The sequence below is a fragment of the Cucurbita maxima genome, unplaced genomic scaffold (genome assembly GCF_002738345.1).
Source record: "Cucurbita maxima cultivar Rimu unplaced genomic scaffold, Cmax_1.0 Cma_Scf00023, whole genome shotgun sequence".
Classification (NCBI taxonomy): domain Eukaryota; kingdom Viridiplantae; phylum Streptophyta; class Magnoliopsida; order Cucurbitales; family Cucurbitaceae; genus Cucurbita; species Cucurbita maxima.
This window is the reverse complement of record NW_019272039.1, coordinates 2,881,338-2,898,429: the sequence shown is the minus strand read 5'-3', so window position 1 is coordinate 2,898,429 and position 17,092 is coordinate 2,881,338. Positions and strand designations below refer to the sequence as shown.

The 17,092-nt window shown below is 36.5% G+C and overlaps 4 protein-coding genes across 5 annotated transcripts; 1 reads left to right on the top strand and 3 right to left on the bottom strand.

Annotated features, from left to right (window-relative positions):
• Positions 1-423: 423 nt before the first annotated feature.
• Positions 424-4,771, bottom strand: LOC111497202 (ribonuclease III domain-containing protein RNC1, chloroplastic-like). Its single transcript, XM_023147912.1, is given in 6 exon segments — positions 424-905; positions 994-1,080; positions 1,222-1,422; positions 1,503-1,707; positions 3,771-4,176; positions 4,179-4,771. Coding segments are annotated over 6 exon segments (1,599 nt in total). The 5' UTR covers positions 4,561-4,771; the 3' UTR covers positions 424-587.
• A 941-nt stretch (positions 4,772-5,712) lies between these two features.
• Positions 5,713-7,980, bottom strand: LOC111497211. 2 transcript variants are annotated; one of them, XM_023147931.1, is made up of 4 exons: positions 7,765-7,980; positions 7,471-7,549; positions 6,802-6,915; positions 5,713-6,443 (listed from the first exon to the last, which is right to left on the bottom strand). In XM_023147931.1, the coding sequence occupies exons 3-4, from the start codon at positions 6,880-6,882 to the stop codon at positions 5,934-5,936; spliced, it is 591 nt and encodes a 196-aa protein (XP_023003699.1). In that variant the 5' UTR covers positions 6,883-6,915; positions 7,471-7,549; positions 7,765-7,980; the 3' UTR covers positions 5,713-5,933. The 2 variants fall into 2 exon arrangements, with proteins under 2 accessions (XP_023003699.1, XP_023003698.1); XM_023147930.1 differs by having other exon boundaries at positions 7,773-7,980.
• A 3,779-nt stretch (positions 7,981-11,759) lies between these two features.
• On the top strand, positions 11,760-13,384 carry LOC111496751 (peroxidase 73-like). Its single transcript, XM_023147240.1, has 4 exons — positions 11,760-12,012; positions 12,102-12,302; positions 12,469-12,634; positions 12,738-13,384. The coding sequence occupies exons 1-4, from the start codon at positions 11,800-11,802 to the stop codon at positions 13,142-13,144; spliced, it is 987 nt and encodes a 328-aa protein (XP_023003008.1). The 5' UTR covers positions 11,760-11,799; the 3' UTR covers positions 13,145-13,384.
• Positions 13,385-13,878: 494 nt separating this feature from the next.
• Positions 13,879-15,587, bottom strand: LOC111496748 (scarecrow-like protein 32). The gene has a single exon (XM_023147236.1). It carries the CDS (start codon positions 15,393-15,395, stop codon positions 14,037-14,039), a length of 1,359 nt encoding a protein of 452 aa, XP_023003004.1. The 5' UTR covers positions 15,396-15,587; the 3' UTR covers positions 13,879-14,036.
• Between the last annotated feature and the right edge of the window lie 1,505 nt (positions 15,588-17,092).

Sequence of the window (17,092 nt, the reverse complement as noted above, 5' to 3'; positions counted from 1 at the left end):
TTTTACTCTTAGCTCGGAAAGGAAAGCCCAAAGAGAACAATATCTGCTGCTAGTCGTGGACATGAATCGTTACCAATGGTATCAGAGTCAGACACCAGACGATGTGTCTACCTTCTCGCTGTTCTCCGAAGGGGGTAGACATGAGGCAATATGCCAATAAGGACGCTGGCCCCAAAGGGGTGGATTGTGATGTCCACATTGGTTGGGGAAGAAAACAAATCAACATTTACAAGGGTGTGGAAATCTTCCACTGACAGACGCGTTTTAAAGCCTCGATGAGAAGTTCGAAAGGAAAAACTCAAATAGAACAATATTTGCTGGCCACCAGCCATGGTCTCTGCACTCATAATTTTTAATATTCTAAAAAATCTCCTCGTATTATTACTAGTTACAAATAAACAAACTAAATAAAAAATCGCATCCTATCAGAAGAGCAGCAACTGGATTGAAAGAATATTGCAGGAGACAAGTTTTAAAAAAACATTGCCCAATATATATATATATAAACATATATACATATACATACATATATATAGATATATACATATCTGCCTTTGCTTGCATCATCTACCTTTCCTTGTAGATCCTCAAACAGCTTTAGGTTGGAGTTGCTCAAAATCAAAAACCTCAAACATGAGACGTCTCACATCAGGCTTTCCATAAACAGCATAAGAAAGTCCATGAAGAGCTTGCTGAACAGCCGTGGTGGCTGGGTTTCGAAGCCTCCGGTTGTTCTCGTATGCATCTTCAACTTGCTCCGAATACACGATAAGTTTATGAAGATACTTCTCCCTCAAATACCGCCCGCAAAACTTGTTCATCACCAAACGCCGGTGCTTCTCCTGCAACCACTTTCCCGGAGCATCTAAATGCTTCATCAACAATCTCTCCGCCATCACGATATCCTACAACGAAGAACACACTCTGAGTAGACAGGATGTTGATAGAGAGAAAGGAGTATGATCTCTCCTTAATACATGTAAACGATCTTACCTGGATCTTTTGGCCGAGGTATTCTAATCGTTCGTAGCAGAAACGAGGATGCTCAAACTTGAATTTTGATGGGTGCAAAAAGCAAAGCTGCATTTGATTAAGAAATTGCCTGAGATTTTCATGATCATGCCGATTAACAGGATTACATTGATCTATATCAAGCATCCAGCAAACGTTCTACATCAAACACATTGATAAATTATCACTCCACAGATAAGGTGTAATTACCTGCAATCCAAGTCCGAGTTCGATATTTCGTGCTTCTGTGATGTCGGGAATTTTATCTGTAACAGGAACAGGATATCCTAGTGCCTTCATGACTTGAGGTTGACTATCATAATCCCATATATTACCCCGGAATCGATGCATGCCAGGCGGGACACAGGCTCTAAAGAGCCTAGGGTGGGCAAATAGAGCATCTTCTGGAGGCTGAAAAACGAGGGAACGAAAACATGATTGCAAGAGTCGAATTCATCCAATAGAAAACGATATCGTTTCCGAAAACTTGCCTTATAAGCAATCATATCTTGCCAGCTGATCTTCTTGTCCTCGAATTCAACAGAGACATAATCTACATCTTCAAGTTGCCTGCGTAATCTCGGTTCACATTCCTCTGAATCGGGATCCATTCCGAACACTTCAAAAAGGACCCGATACACTTCTGGCATTCCAAAACATAAATATATTGCCCCAAACAACGCCCAAAATACAGATCTGCTTGAAGTAAATAAATATTAGTTTCAAATTGTTTGATATAATACATTGAATCAGTGTAAGAGAAAGAGGAAAGATGGGAATTTTAAGCTATTAATCTACTTATTAAGAGTAGGTTAGTTCACTCAAGTAATAACATGATAAGATGTAAAAGCATGTCCAACTTTGACCTGTGCCTGGTTGTTGGTTACATGAATGTTACACATCAAAGAAAAAGGAAGGAAACAAGAAACAAAATTATACCAAGTAAAGCATCCCATGGGTTGATAAGAGGTAAGAATTTTGAAACAATACATGTAAGCGCTCGAGCCCACCGCTAGTAGATATTGTCCTCTTTGGATTTTCTCTTCTGAAAACGTGTTTAAGGAGAGGTTTCCACACTTTGATAAGGAATGTTTCGTTCTCCTTCCAACCAATGTGAGATCTCACAATCCACCCCCTTGGGAGGCCAGTGTCCTCACTAGCACACTACCCGGTGTCTGACTCTAATACTATTTGTAACAGCTCAATCCCACCACTAGCAGATATTATCCTCTTCGGACTTTCCTTTCTAGGCTTTCTCTCAAGGTTTTAAAACGCGTCTACTACAGAGAGGTTTCCACACCCTTATAAGGAATGTTACGTTCTCCTCTCCAACCAATGTAGGATCTCACAATACATGTTTCGCTATATCAACCAATAGTACATGTTCCATCATACAAAATGAGACTTCGATGAATCATGCAAACTAAGTACACGAGTCGGTACAGAAAATCCAATCTCCCAAGTCCCGCCATAATACCAGGCTTCACTGGGCCAAATCTTTATCCTATATGTGATCCCGTGACAAGTGATATCAAAGCCAGATTTACCGAAGCCAAGCAGGTAAAAAGTAACCATATTGGCCTGAAATAAGTTTGTGAAAGACAAACGAATTTGGAAAAACGCCACATTCATGGAAGGAGTTCATAACCTGTGCAGTAGGTGTGAGGAAACAGGAAAGAACGCAAGGTGCCAGGTTCACAAATAGTTAAGCTTCACAAAGAATCGATCCCATGACACAACGCCACCTAAATAACCTTTGATAAGAATCATGGCGTTCCAAATGTTCCAACTTGACCTATTACAGCATCCAAAGCCAAGAAAATTCAACAAACATTCATTTTTCCTTTGTAGATTCAACAAGCATTCTAAATATTTGCACGGTTGAAGTTGTAAAACTTTAAAATATCAAATGGTCAAAATTGAAGATTAAAGGGGATCGGGATTGTATCCCGGCCACAAACATCTTTTGTTGGAAGATTATAAATACCCACAATATGTTAGGTAAAAATCAGATTGGTGAATGAATGAAATTGAGATCTCAAATTGAGACGTTTTCCTTACAAATCTGAGCATCAATTTTGCCATTTCTAAGTTTCAAGCAATTCTTGTGGTAGAATTGTATCCGAGTCATTCAATCAAGTCTTGATCAAGTTCGATTATGAGGGGACTCAATTTAGAACAAGGTTCCAAATCTTGCTACTAGATCTTCGCAAGAGGTAATCTAATTCTATCCTTATCTCTTGTTTAATCCAAATTTCATAAGGCGGTGTTAATTACTTTGATTAAAACGTCTTTGTTTCAACAAAAGATTGAATCGTTGGGCTGAGAATTAGGGTTGTAACCTTAAATTATGGCTTTGGGCCACATTTTCAGTTTTCACTCAAAAAAACCTCCTTAACATGGTCTGTTCTTGGTTTTATGCAGCATTATCTTCACTAAATGGGTTTGCCATCTATATAAAGAAACTCAAAGTCCACAACCATCAAAACTCACTAACTTTGGATTTCCAGGAGCAGCTAACATTAAACCTAATAAAAAATCCTAATTCCTATTCAATCATATAAGGCATTATCATCATATTGCATAATCGGCTTCCCATATTTTGTGATGCTTCTAAAACTTAATATGGGGCTTAACACATCAATGACAGAACTCTCAAATCACTTAAAGCTCAAAAAGCTATATCTTACAAGTATCTTACTCATAGCATGATTAAAAAAGTAGAATTAGAACCAATGAAAAGACAATACCATACTTACTTCACAGGAGGTTCACGGTCCTTCCTGATCATCTTATCCATATCATCATATGGGAATATCAAATTCTGTAAACTGGCAGCCTTAATCCACTTTGGAAGGTTCCTCTTCCCAATTAACGCAAAAACCCTCTCCCTCATTGGACCCGGCGACTCCCTCGGATACCTCTGTAAAAAATACTCTGCTAACGCCAATTCGAGCACATATTGGCCCAAAAACAAAAGCCTGGAATGCCCCGATCTTATGTGTCGTGCCTTTGTTCTTTCGCATGAGGGATGCTGGAAGGCCAAATATAAGAGAGTGTCAAATTGTTTTGCAGGATTGTCGTTTCCATAACTATCGGAGGGCTCAAGGGGGTATCCAAGGGCTTGTTTGGCTTCCAGCAAGTACTCGTCCGTCCAAGTTTTATGGCATTGTTAAGCCGCGAAGATGGTAAACAAGAACTCAATAATGGGAATGATTTAAGAGTTAATTGAGGGCTATTGAGAAACCTTTCCGCTAATTTCTTATCATCCAGTGGCGGCCGAAGAATATACCTTCTTGGGGGCACCTTTTTCTTCGGAGAAGTGGCTCGTTTTCGCTCCGCGAGCTCTTTTAGCAGTCTCTGAGGGTTGTTTTTGGGCAATTCTTGTTGTGGGTCGACTGCAACTGCAAAAATACGCAAATCTCCCGATGTGGGGTTCGGGAAATTGGGACTATTGGGGTGAAGTTTTACAATAAATGGAGTAAAAGAAGACGAGAAAGAGTAATTAGTAGAGGATGAGAATTTAACAAATGAAGAAGAAAGCTCCATTGGTGGTGGATACTGAAGATAACGCTGAGTGGGTTTACTCGGACGGTCGAGGGCCGAGCATTGAGAGCTTCGGCTACAAGAAAGTGGACATTGCCGGGTGAGGTCGGGCAGATCCTCCCTCCGAAGTATAATATTTTGCCCTTTGTTGCAGAGCTTTGGTATGGGTTGGCGGTAGAAGAGGAATGGATAGGGTGCGGGGCTGAATGGCAATTGCAGAGTTTTGTGAGGCTTTACTTGTTCATTCCCTAAATCATTAAATTAACAAATTAAATTGGACTGGCTCTCAATAATCTTCAACATTTTGTAAATTAATCTAAGTTCGAGATATATGAAATAGGTCTTCAATTCACGGTTAATTTCTTAATGGGTTGACGTGTCCAATTTTAGAGAACTAATAAATTATAGTATACTCATCGTTTAATTAAAATATTAAAAAAATGGTGAATAATAATTACTCCATGAAAATGATCTAAATAATTAATAAATTGTTTAGAATAATTAACTGTTATTATTAATACAATGTTTCCTTTTGACTACTCATTTATAAAATTTCTAAAATTAAGCATACAAGTTTTAAGCTATACCATACTTTTTAAGAATTTTTTTACTAATTACGTGCCATAAAAATAAGTATTGAACTCTGAATACAACATTCTCGTTGAAGTCAGTTAAATACTATAGTGTAATAAAATGTTGAAGCCATAAGATATGAGTAACATGGTTTTTTAAAAAAAATCGCCTATAGCAATGGTTGGGTTTGATTGTAGCTAAGATCGGGAACCATTAAAATGTTCGAAAGCTTCTGCCCACCCTACTATTCTTCCACCCAGATGAATTCGATTAAAATCGCAATCTCTATCAACTTTTTTTATATTTCGATAACTTTTTTAACTTAGCATGAAATCCCACGTTATTTTAAGAGGAGAATAAAATATTTATTGTAGGAGTATAAAAATATTTATTTAGGAGATGTGTTTTAAAATTATTGGACTAACGATGTTAGGTATCAGGTCAAAAGTGGACATAATATCTTCTAATAGTGAACTTAGATTGTTGGAAATCAGAGTGGCGCAACGAAAGTCTGATGAACTCATAACCCACCCGTCTCTATTATAATTTAGTTCAAAACAACAGCAAAGTTGGATATTAGACTAACAATTTAATTTGATTTAGGGGTTCAATTTCTCCATTCACATTAATCATAGCTAGAAATACAAAAGTATTTACACATCAACGTCTCCATATACAGCAAGAGATGAAGAAGAAACTTGAAAACAACTAAACGTCAATTTCCACTGTTGATTAGTCAATGAGAAGCAATCAAAGATCTTCTCATATAATTTCATTCAAATAATATTTTTTTCCCTTGAAAATTAAGTCATGTTAGGGCTCACAACTTGAAAAATCCAAGGAGGGTAATCCAGCATCATCTTCTTCTCACCCCTATGACTTCCATTTTGGTAGCCTGAAGAATTTTCAATCACTCCCAACACCTCCATTTCCTGACCCTTAACTTGCTTTGAATCCCTACGTCTTCCCTCATGGCTGGACCCTGTTGAAGAAGAAGAGTGGGTTACTCCTGAATCTGAAGTATTGTAACTCGAAGGCCCTAAAGTAAGTTCCAGTTCGGGTTCGTTTATGGTCTGCAGAGCTCCACTGCTGGATTCTGTTTGATCATCTTCAGCAGGCTGTTCCAAATCTATTTTGACCGAATGAGTTGTTGATGATCTATAGTAAGTTTTTGCATCCTGTTTATAAATTTGTCGGAAACATATCTCATTCCTTTTATCCCAACTCTCTGGATTCCATCCACTTTGCCTGCTTTTCTCCATGTTTTTCATCAATGTCTTTTGGGTTCGATAAAGCCGATGAAGTTCATGTACCTACAATATGCCTTCCCAAGCTTAGAACATGAATAAAAGATTAGGAGAGGATACGGAAAAAAAAAAAAAAAAAAAAAAAAAAAAAAAAAAAAAAAACCCTAAACGGAAAATGACTATCAATCCAATCCATCCATTGCCATGGCACAAAAAATTCAAAGCACCCATTAAAAGAAAAAGGGAAAGACTATCAAAATTATGGATCCCGTTGAATCAGATCTTGTTAAGATGGACAGATTGAAAAAACCCAGTGGTAAAAATGAAGAGATGCATCATTTAACAGTTCAATAATTGCATGGCTGTTTTTAACTCAAAACCAAAAGAATAAAAGGCAAATTGAAGATCAAAATTGGGGAAAAACCTGTTGTTTGAATGTTTCTTCATGCTTTAACATAGCCATCCTCATGAACTCCTTTTCGTATACCTCAGGCAGCTTTTCCATTGGGATTTTAGCTGATGCAGTCTTGAATCTAGTCTGAGGAATAAAGAGAAAAAAAAAACAGAAAGAAGACTATCAATAAAAAAGGAAGCGGCTCAGAAATTCAGAATCTGCTACTGGAATAAATTCTTGCCTGAAAAATCATTAATCCAAAGGTCTCGAGTTTGATAAAGAAATAAATATATAATATATGCTATTTCACTGTTCAACGGCATTACGAATTATGTATTGGGTAGCAATTCTATAATGAGGACAGAGGAGTACAGTACGAATGAATAAAAGTTTGTGATAACGTTTCATTGGTCTTTTGTTCGCTATCCAAAATACTCCCTATCTCATTCAGTCATTACGTCGAACATTTAATGCGCTCCTCCCAAACAAACAAACAAACAAACAAAAAAAAATCATTATACTCGGTAAGAATTCGCTTCCATGGAAACTCTGTAATTCATTAAAACCAAACGAAGATCACCACTAATTACAGATTACAATGTCGAAGTTGGATCGAACCTCGAATTCAACTCAGATCAATCGAAAGACTAACAAAAAGAAAAAAAACGAAAGCAAACTCGAAAAAACCTATAGAATTACCTGAACAATAACTCGTAATCGAAACGACCGATCAGCAGATGGAATTGCAGCTTGGCATGAACTTCAATATTTCAGAACACTGCAAAAGAAGTCAAAATCTAAGATGAAAAGGAGGGAAGAAATGGAGGATGACGAAGAAGAAGAAGAAGAAGAAACTTCATATCCTCCAATAATCCTAATCCGTTTGCACAGAAATCGATGGAACATGGAGGACTCCACCATTCCGCTCAAAGCAATAGTGAATAAATAAAGGAAAGAGGAAGATAATATGAGCTGAAACAAAAAGATTCTCACTCGTTTACCCAGTGAAAAAGAAGGGAAGATGAACAAGAACAGGAACATGAACATGAACAGAAACAGAAACGTCCCCCAAGTTCTGCGATGTTTGGGGTCAGATTCCAGCCAATCTCCTTCAAGTTTCGTGAAAGATATGCTTCAGAAATAGGCAACACCAGCAGTGCACGAGATTCCAAGTACTTTCATATATATATAATTCACATCCTTAGCCCTTTCCTTTTTTCTTTCTCCATATTTTATTCAGGTTTTCACATACTTTTAAGCCTAATTTTGATAACGACTTTGTTGGACTTTTCTCCAAGAATATTTCATCTTTTTACTAAAATAAAATTTGTCTTTTTTTTTTTTTTTTTCCATTTAAATCTCAAATTTTAAAATTCATACCCAAAAAAAAAAAAAAAAAAATCTAAAATGAATAATATTGGCGTAATTATAAAGTTACGAAAATTATAGAAAGAAAGACGAATCACATGCAAAAGAGAATTATAAGTCACGGAAAGAGTGGTCTAAATTGTATGTATTAGAATCTTGTATTATATGGGTTTATTATTGTAACATATGTGGGAAATAAATGTCAGATAATTTAATGAAGATTTCATTTTAAGTTTACTCCTATCTTATGGTTCAAAACAAAATAATTAGATGGAGCTTCTTTAAAGTTATTGCCTATTTTCTAAACTAATGTTGATTGTTTTTTATTTTATTATTGAATATAATTTAAATTTAAGGAAGGAGGATCCGGAGATTGTGTGCTGGTCCCTCCCTCCATTGGTCGGGAGCAGATCGTTGGTTGTAATGATATATTTATGTGGTACCAACACACACCCACACCTCAAAATAGACAGGGAATCACGCCTTGCCGGTGTACGGAGGAGCATCCTTGTGTGACGGTGGATCCACCAGCTTCACTTCAAATCCTCCTCCTCCTCTATTCCTTCTTGACCCGAACAATTTAAATAGAGCTCGGTTGTTCGGGTTAATAAAATAAAGGGAGGGGAGAAGGGAATCTTGTTGGGTTTGCTACATTGTCGGTGGATTGTGGGGACATCCGATTTATGATCCACTCTGGAGTCAACACCCACGTTTTTCTGGCCCCCATCTACTTTTCTCTTATTTCTTTTTTATTATTATTGTTATTAAACTTGGATTAATAATATATTTAAAAGATTAAATGGGAATTATTGAAATAAATGAAAGATGGAGTGAAATTGGATAGTGGGCAATTATTGAAACAAGGGAATAGAAAAAAGAAGTAGGTTGCTCCTACACGCAACAAAATAGATATTTTGGAGGGAATAACCAAAAGCCGTAGGCATCATTCCAATCAAAACCAAAAACAAAAAGGAGGGGTCCCCTTCTTCAGGTTCATTCCTCGTCGCTTCAGCTGCAGCCCCACACACACCATTATCTTAAACACTAGCCACACCATTACGGGCACTTATTTCTAGTTTGAATTAGTTCTGGAATATATGATATTCATATAATATTTGAAGAATATATTCTTAAATATCAATTCTATTTTCTCATTCTAACTTTAATTTAATCAAATTTTTGTATACAAACTTTTTTCTTTATAAAGTTTGAGGCCCAAAATTCAATTATTGGGCTTGACTATGGGTAATTGGGAAGAAAATTGGGCCCGGTAGCCGGATGCACAGCCCAATGTTAAATCAACTATCTCCTAATTCAAATGTTTATCGGTACGAGGAGACCCAAACAATAGTAAAATATAATGGAATGAGGTGGACGCGGGAGGCCACGGCGGCGCAGCTGTTTTGGAAGCCATTCTGAATATTTTATCTTAACCTTTTAATTATAAATTCAATTACTGATTGTTGCAGTCTTTATAATAATTTATTAAAACCTAATTTTCATTGAAATTAGCGAGTTTCATTTTGTAATTAGTGAATGAATAAACGTAAGTAATTAAAAAAAAAAGCGAAAAAAAAAAGTGAAAAAAGTAATATATATTGTACAAATTATAATTATCATAAGATTAGTCCATCACCTGAAAAAGTGAAAAAAAAAAAAAAAAAAAAAAAAAAAAAAAAAAAAAAAAAAGAGTGGTTAATTAGTTAATTTAAATAATACCAGGAATCTTTTTTTTTTTTTTTTTCTTTGGAAAAAAGTATTTTTAAAATTGTAAATAAAAGAAGATTCCCCAGTCAAGTTGACACCTTCGATTAGACAGACAGTAACATGGGAAAAAGGTAACAGCTAGGCATAAACGCGTGTCGGATTTCATTGATCGTTAGAGTTTACCGTTAAATATAACGCTCCTCTGTCCTTCTTAATGCATCTCTTATTCATTCCAAATTTCAAATTTTTTAAAAATAAATATATATAATGAAATTTAGATCCAACATAATTAGATATTGAATTAATTAAGAAAGGGCAGAAGATAAAACAAGTGACCGGTGAGCGTAATGTCTGTGTTTGTGTTTTAAAATTTAGATATTTAGAAACAAATATGTGGTTAAGATGTCACATTAATACTAGCGTAAAAATTACTCAATCAATGGGACCATATCAATATGCATAACTTTTCGAAGAAAAAGAAAACATAACCATTTGAGAAAAAGTTTTGGTCTCTGATGAAAGTTGGTTTGTTCTTGAATGCCTAATTATTTGAATCAAATTGTCAAACAAAATATGAAAACGAAAGGGAACAAAGATAGATTGCTTCACTATGTTAAATAGAGATTATAGTCTTCGTCCTTATTTTCGCCCAATTTTTTACCCTCTTCTATATTAGATATGTTTTTCTTACTAAATATGTTAAACTTTTTACTGTTTAAATTACAAATTTTTTTTTTCTTACAAAAACTATTTGATTTATTAAAATGTCTCGTTTAAAAATAAAAATTACCCATGATTATTTAAATAAATATGTTAAAAAAATTTACGGTTTAAATTTGAACTCAAACTTTATACGTAGACGTAGCATAGGCGGTGGTAATAAGAACATAAAAGACTTTTATGTTCTTACCCAATTCTATGCTATCACGTTTGATAATAATAATAATAATAAATAAATAAAAATTAGAAAGATGTTACTCCATATACATATATGAACTAGTTATCCAACAAATTAAAAGCTTCGAATTTACTGTCTTACATTATTGAACTAAAACAATCAATATCGGTTCCTAATATTCAAAAATACATTAAACGTGCAATGTGGTATATTTTTAAATGCATGTCAAACACATTTCACCATAAAATATTAAAGTATATATATATATATATATATATATATATCAATATCAATTATCAACTTCATAAATACAAAACTATAAATAATATAAAGTATATTAGTTGAAGGGATGACAATATATGTATTATTATTATTTTTTTAGTAAGTGGTTGCATTTTATAGCCATTTTGTATGCAAATATTAGTAGTCATTTAACAACAATTATGTTTACATTGAGCACGTCCCACCCAATTGACTTATAGACATGTAGCTGGCAAATAAATTTAGAATAATAGCTGAAAAAATTCCATTTAGAACATCTTTCATATTGAGCCTAGTTTATATTCCTTTTCTATATATATATATATATATATATATGACTTGTCTATTATAATTTTCAAATTATCAAATAAATATTTTTGACTTCTTAGTTTTTAAATTATTGATATACACGTATAAATGTTTTCGACTTCCAATGACTAATATGATAACATATATAAACTAATTAAGATATATATTATTCTTTTGTCGTACTCACTATTCTATAATGAGCTAAAGATGTTTTCGAGGGGCTATTGCCAACGCCAACCCTCCATTATTGGTATTATTGTCTCTTTCTCTCTTCCCCTCTTCCCTAAAGCCTCCATTTCTGAATAAATCTTAATCATTTTTCTGTACTTTTTATTTTTTCATAAAAAAAAATAATACCCATTTGATTATTGCGAAAAAAAAAAGAAAAAAAAAAAGGTTTGGAATTTGTGTTCAACTGGACGCCTATATAAGCCTACTGCTCCACCATTAATGCCGCTCATCCTCTGCTCTTTCCTTTTGCTCAAATGGGTCGCTTTAATCTTCTTATTGTGCTGTCTCTTCTTTCCCTCTCCGTCTTCCCTTCTCCCTCTGTCGCCCAACTCCGACAAAACTTCTACGCCGACATTTGCCCAAATGTCGAAACCATTGTCCGCAACGAAGTCACTAAAAAATTTCAGCAAACTTTCGTAACTGTTCCTGCCACTCTCCGCCTCTTCTTTCACGATTGCTTCGTTCAGGTCATTTTCTATGATTTGTTTCAATTCAACCGTGTTTTTTGTGATAGGGAATTGCAGAGTTTCATTATTTTGATTCTTTTCGAATTCAGGGATGTGATGCCTCGGTGATCATTGCTTCCACTGCATCCAACAAGGCCGAGAAGGATCATCCTGATAACCTTTCATTGGCTGGAGATGGATTCGACACCGTCATTAAGGCTAAAGCCGCCATCGACGCCATCCCTCAATGCCGAAACAGAGTCTCCTGCGCAGATATTCTCACTATAGCCACTCGGGACGTCATAAAACTGGTACTTAACATTTGTTTTAAAAATTAACTCCGAGAATTGTTGCGAGTGAGTCGCAAATTTAAGAATTTATAGCTAAGTAAAATCCAAAAATATGGGGGTGATTACTAATAATTAGTAATGTTCCAAAACTACAACATTAATTCAAATGGGTTGGAATTTATTGCAGTCGGGCGGACCGTCGTACGCGGTGGAGCTGGGAAGATTAGACGGGCTAGTTTCTAAAGCCTCCGACGTGGACGGTAGACTCCCTGGGCCGACATTTAATCTCAACCAGCTCAATTCACTGTTTGCTGCTAATGGGCTTTCGCAACAAGACATGATCGCACTATCAGGTAAACGTGGATCTAATTAGAATCTGACACGTGTAAAACACCCGTGAACACTTTGTCGTGGAGCCCTTGTTTTGTTGTCCTGACTGTCTGAGTAAAATGGCAGCGGCTCACACGCTTGGATTCTCGCACTGCGGGAAGTTCGCAAATCGAATTTACAGTTTTGCCCCGGGGAATCCAGTGGACCCTACACTAAACAAAACTTACGCAACTCAGCTGCAACAAATGTGCCCGAAGAATGTGGACCCCAGAGTGGCGATCAACATGGACCCAATCACACCCAGAGCATTCGACAACATATACTTCAAGAACCTCCAGCAGGGAATGGGTCTGTTCACGTCGGACCAGGTTTTGTTCACGGACACGAGATCCCGACCCACGGTGAACGCATGGGCCGGCGATTCCCAGGCCTTTAATAAGGCGTTTGTTGACGCCATGACAAAGCTGGGGCGGGTGGGCGTGAAGAGCGGTCGAAACGGGAACATCCGACGCGACTGTGGTGCTTTCAACTGAAACGACAAATAGCCTCACCTCGTATTGCATTAACGACGTGTGTATAGCGGATACGACACGACAGGATGAGCTGATTGGCGGCGGAATTGAGAATGAGTTAATAAAATGAGGGATTTTAATTAGGATTTAATTTCAATAAAGTAGTAACACACAGCTGTGTCCAACACACATGTTTAAGCAAATTAGATTGGTCGCTACATTTCTGTTTTTTCTATTTAAATCATATTTGACTTTGTTTTCTTTTGATGATTTTTAGAAAGTAAATATTATTTTTGCTTCCCCGAATTTTCCATCTTGGATTTTAAATTCTAATGAATAAAGATTGTAAGAGTTTCTAAATAAAGAATTAAATATAATTTTTAAGAATTGAAATTGGATAAATTCCAATATTAAGTTGGGTTTTATGTTTCTCTGAGATTATATGGGCCTGGTTATGTAGGTGCGGCCCAGGTCCATCCTCAGGCCCCAAAGACACTGGAATTAAAATAACTTAAATATCAAATATGCTTAAGTTTTATTATAAACATAAAATGGTGTTAATTGGAACCGTCCTAAAAGTAGTGAATTACTTTAGAGATACTTAACTCTTGATTCTAAACTTAGTGTATTTCTCAGTTATTTCTTAATTATCTTGGACTGTTGCTTTGATTCTAAGTTATTTCTACGTTCTTTTGAACAGATTCCACGAGTAAAAGACTATCATATTCTACAAAATACGAAATCTTGATTGCAATATGAGGGTGAGCTTCACAAATATGGACTCTGAATTTTGTTTTTGAGGATCAATTCAATATCTTCCTTTTTAACTCCCTAATAAACCTAAATCAAATCCAAACCCTAAACCCTAAATCTCACCATACTAATACTAATACTGAATCAGGTGTTAAATTAGTTAGCAAGGTACCCAAGCCGTGGCGAAAAGGACGTCGTGGCCCTTCCACGTGAGGAGGAGGTGGTCATCTTCCTTCTTCAACCCCCATCCCGCTGCATGCTCGTCGAGCATCGTCTTCACCTCCGAAACGGCATCGTCTCCGAACCCAACCCCTCGGAATTTGGAGTTCACCATCCGCTGAACCCACCGCGTCTTCGGCTCCAATCGTTCCACTCTCTCAATCCCCTCCTCAGCAATCACATTCTCAATCTTCCGACAAATCCCGGCCTCGTACCATTCCCTCTGCTTGCTGTTCCTCGGAAGAATCGAATCCATCGAGTCGTACGGTATCCATAAGTAATTAAACGCCGATCTCAATCGGCTCACCATTTTACTGGCCGTGAAATCGGCTTCCTCATCGACTAGAATCACAATCGCTGGCTCTAAGCTTCGGATTTCCTTGAGAAACATGGAACGAGTTGAAGACGACATGTCGAAATTGGGAGATGGGTTTGGGTTTAATGTTTCTTCAGGGATGTAATGGAGCATCATGTGACAGTTTAAAATCAGCGCTTCCTTACTTTCTGGTCCGTAAATTAAATTTTGCACTCGAATTTCTTGGATTAAATTGGAAAATCCGTGGGTGTAGCAAGACTCCACAAATCTAAATTCCATACTCACGTTTTTTGACCTTGCGAAATTCACCAATTTCGCTCCTAATTCCTCGTACGACAGCTCGAGCATGGGCGGCGCGTGTTTTACGGCGGCAACAACAACCGTGGTGAGTTTCAGTAGAGGGGGGAACTCGAAGCGAGTAGCTATAGCGTCGATGAGAGTGGGGATTTGCATGCAATGCATCAAGCTGAAATCAACGACGTGGAGGGCGGAGTAGCCTTCAATGGCGTCGAGAATCGCCGCATTTGCGGTGGTGAAGCCGAAGCGATGCCAGGGGGTTAAGTCGACGAAGGCAGCGAGGTCCATCAGGGAGAAGGAGTGAGTAGTGAGGGAGGAGGGGGTAGCTGCGGTGGAGATGGCAGCGAGGATTTTACAGCTGCCAATGTTGGCAGCGCGTGTTACGAGAGCGCGTAGGAAAGCAGAGGCAAGGCGTTGATTGGAGTCGCCATCAGGAGTGGCAATGTTGTTGAGGACCCAAAGGATTTGTTGGGCGAGAGTAGCGTCGTTGGATTCAATAGCGTTGGCGCAGTGAACCAACAGGTGTTCCATGCAATTGGCGTCCTCACCCAACCAAGTTCCCAAAGCTTTGGAGGAAGAAGAAGACGCGAACAATCCAGGCCATGGGCGGCGTCGGGGGACTGTAATTGGGCTTTGATTATTCATGGTTTGGTGCGAGCTCGGTGGAGTGTGTGTGAATCGAATCATGGAGACAAAACAAACCCAGAAAAGGAATTGGGATTCAGAAATCAGCTTTATTCATGGGAACAAAAAGGGGTGGTCAGAACAAATTGTAATCTTATATGCCTCACTCACGGGCCATCATCATAACCAAATCATTTTATCCACATTCTTTTTACTCTGTTTTTCACCCATTTATTGTGTGTAACCCAATGAAACAGGGGAGGGGTTGAAGCCCTGCACCCTTCTCTAGGCAATGCCTTTTCACGTGCCGCCACTTTCAATCCAGGGACCATTTTTAGATATTCAGACGGAATTATACAATATTTGTTAAATACTGGAACCATTTTAATTCTTTTTTTCTTTTTTTTTTTCTTTTTTTCGAGGATTCCCCAAATTACTACAAGACATACGTGTTCAAGCAAAACCCACTGCACAACTCCATTTAAATACATTTTTTAAGGAAATAATAATTAAAAACAAAGAACACGGAATTCTGAAACATGCATTATATTTGTAACGACACTGCCAAAAACAAAAGCCGAACCATGAAAGTAAGCATCTACGCCATGTGCTTTATTTTTATTTTTATTTTTATTTTTATAATAATAATTATTTTCCGGTTGGCCAAAACAAATGCCGACGATTGTTTGTTTGTTATTGAGTAATTAATCAACAAAATCATTAAATAAATAAATATGATCGTTTATCTCTTAGTAATGATTCAGTAGGTATTAAAAAAAAAAAAGATTCCACTACTCATTTTTTTTATTTTTTATTTTTGGCTAAAATCAATATCTGAACAAAATATATATATATTTTAATAAATTGACAGTTAAATTATATCTTTAAAATATTTTTTTTCCGTTATGTCGTTGTCTTTCTTGTCTTTTTCTTGTCGATCACGATTGAAATATAATCCGGAAGTCTTCTGTAAGCCAATTCTGGGAAGATATTAAGAAAAAATTGTCAGGATATGGAGCCCACAAAAAACGTAATTGGGCCTTGGCCCAGAGAAAAAATGGTCCATTTATCTTTAAAATTTTAATTTCTCGTTTGTCCTTTCAAGAATTAAGAAATTAAGAATATATCTTTCTAATACAAAAAAAATTCTATTTTAATTAGGTGAATGAAACCATATGTTTAAGAAAACTAGTACTAATTTTTTGTCTTTGCTATATTATTTATCCATGTAACATATTAATACACATTAAAAACTATGAATTTGCTAAAAATAAAATAAAATAAAAGAAAAACCCAGAGTAGATATTTTAAATTTGAATGTATTTTATAAAAATAAATAAATAAAATTGAAAGTTGATGGACCAAAATATAATGAGGTCATGTGGGTGCAAACGTCATGGACCAAATAAGACCCAATTGTTGACCTGATAAGTAAAATAAAATAAAAGAAAAAACCCATTGTTCCATAACAATAGAATAATATGTGCTTTTAATGATAACAATAAAATAATAAAATAAAAAAAAAAAGAGGGAGAAAGAAGTGGATAAGAGAGGTAGAAAGAAGAGGGGTAGGGTTGTTGTGTTAAATGGCTTTAAAATGGTACGAAAGGCCACCATGTGCTGTGCATTGGAGAAGCCCTCCTGCGTCGCGTGCAGCCCATCCTCCCTTTAGGCGCAGCCTGCCTCTCCCCAAATACCCGCCCCTTCCGCTTCAACTCCACCCAAGCTCAACCTTAATTTAATCAAACACCTTCACCTGG

Excerpts from the sequence above, each read along its gene's own strand:
- LOC111496748 (XM_023147236.1), bottom strand. The coding sequence starts at position 15,395 with ATGATTCGATTCACACACACTCCACCGAGCTCGCACCAAACCATGAAT.
- LOC111496751 (XM_023147240.1), top strand. The coding sequence starts at position 11,800 with ATGGGTCGCTTTAATCTTCTTATTGTGCTGTCTCTTCTTTCCCTCTCC. Across the intron at positions 12,303-12,468 it reads CTCGGGACGTCATAAAACTG|TCGGGCGGACCGTCGTACGC; the intron begins GTACTTAACATT and ends AATTTATTGCAG. Across the intron at positions 12,635-12,737 it reads AGACATGATCGCACTATCAG|CGGCTCACACGCTTGGATTC; the intron begins GTAAACGTGGAT and ends GTAAAATGGCAG.
- LOC111497211 (XM_023147931.1), bottom strand. The coding sequence starts at position 6,882 with ATGGAAAAGCTGCCTGAGGTATACGAAAAGGAGTTCATGAGGATGGCT. Across the intron at positions 6,444-6,801 it reads AAGAAACATTCAAACAACAG|GTACATGAACTTCATCGGCT; the intron begins GTTTTTCCCCAA and ends GGCATATTGTAG.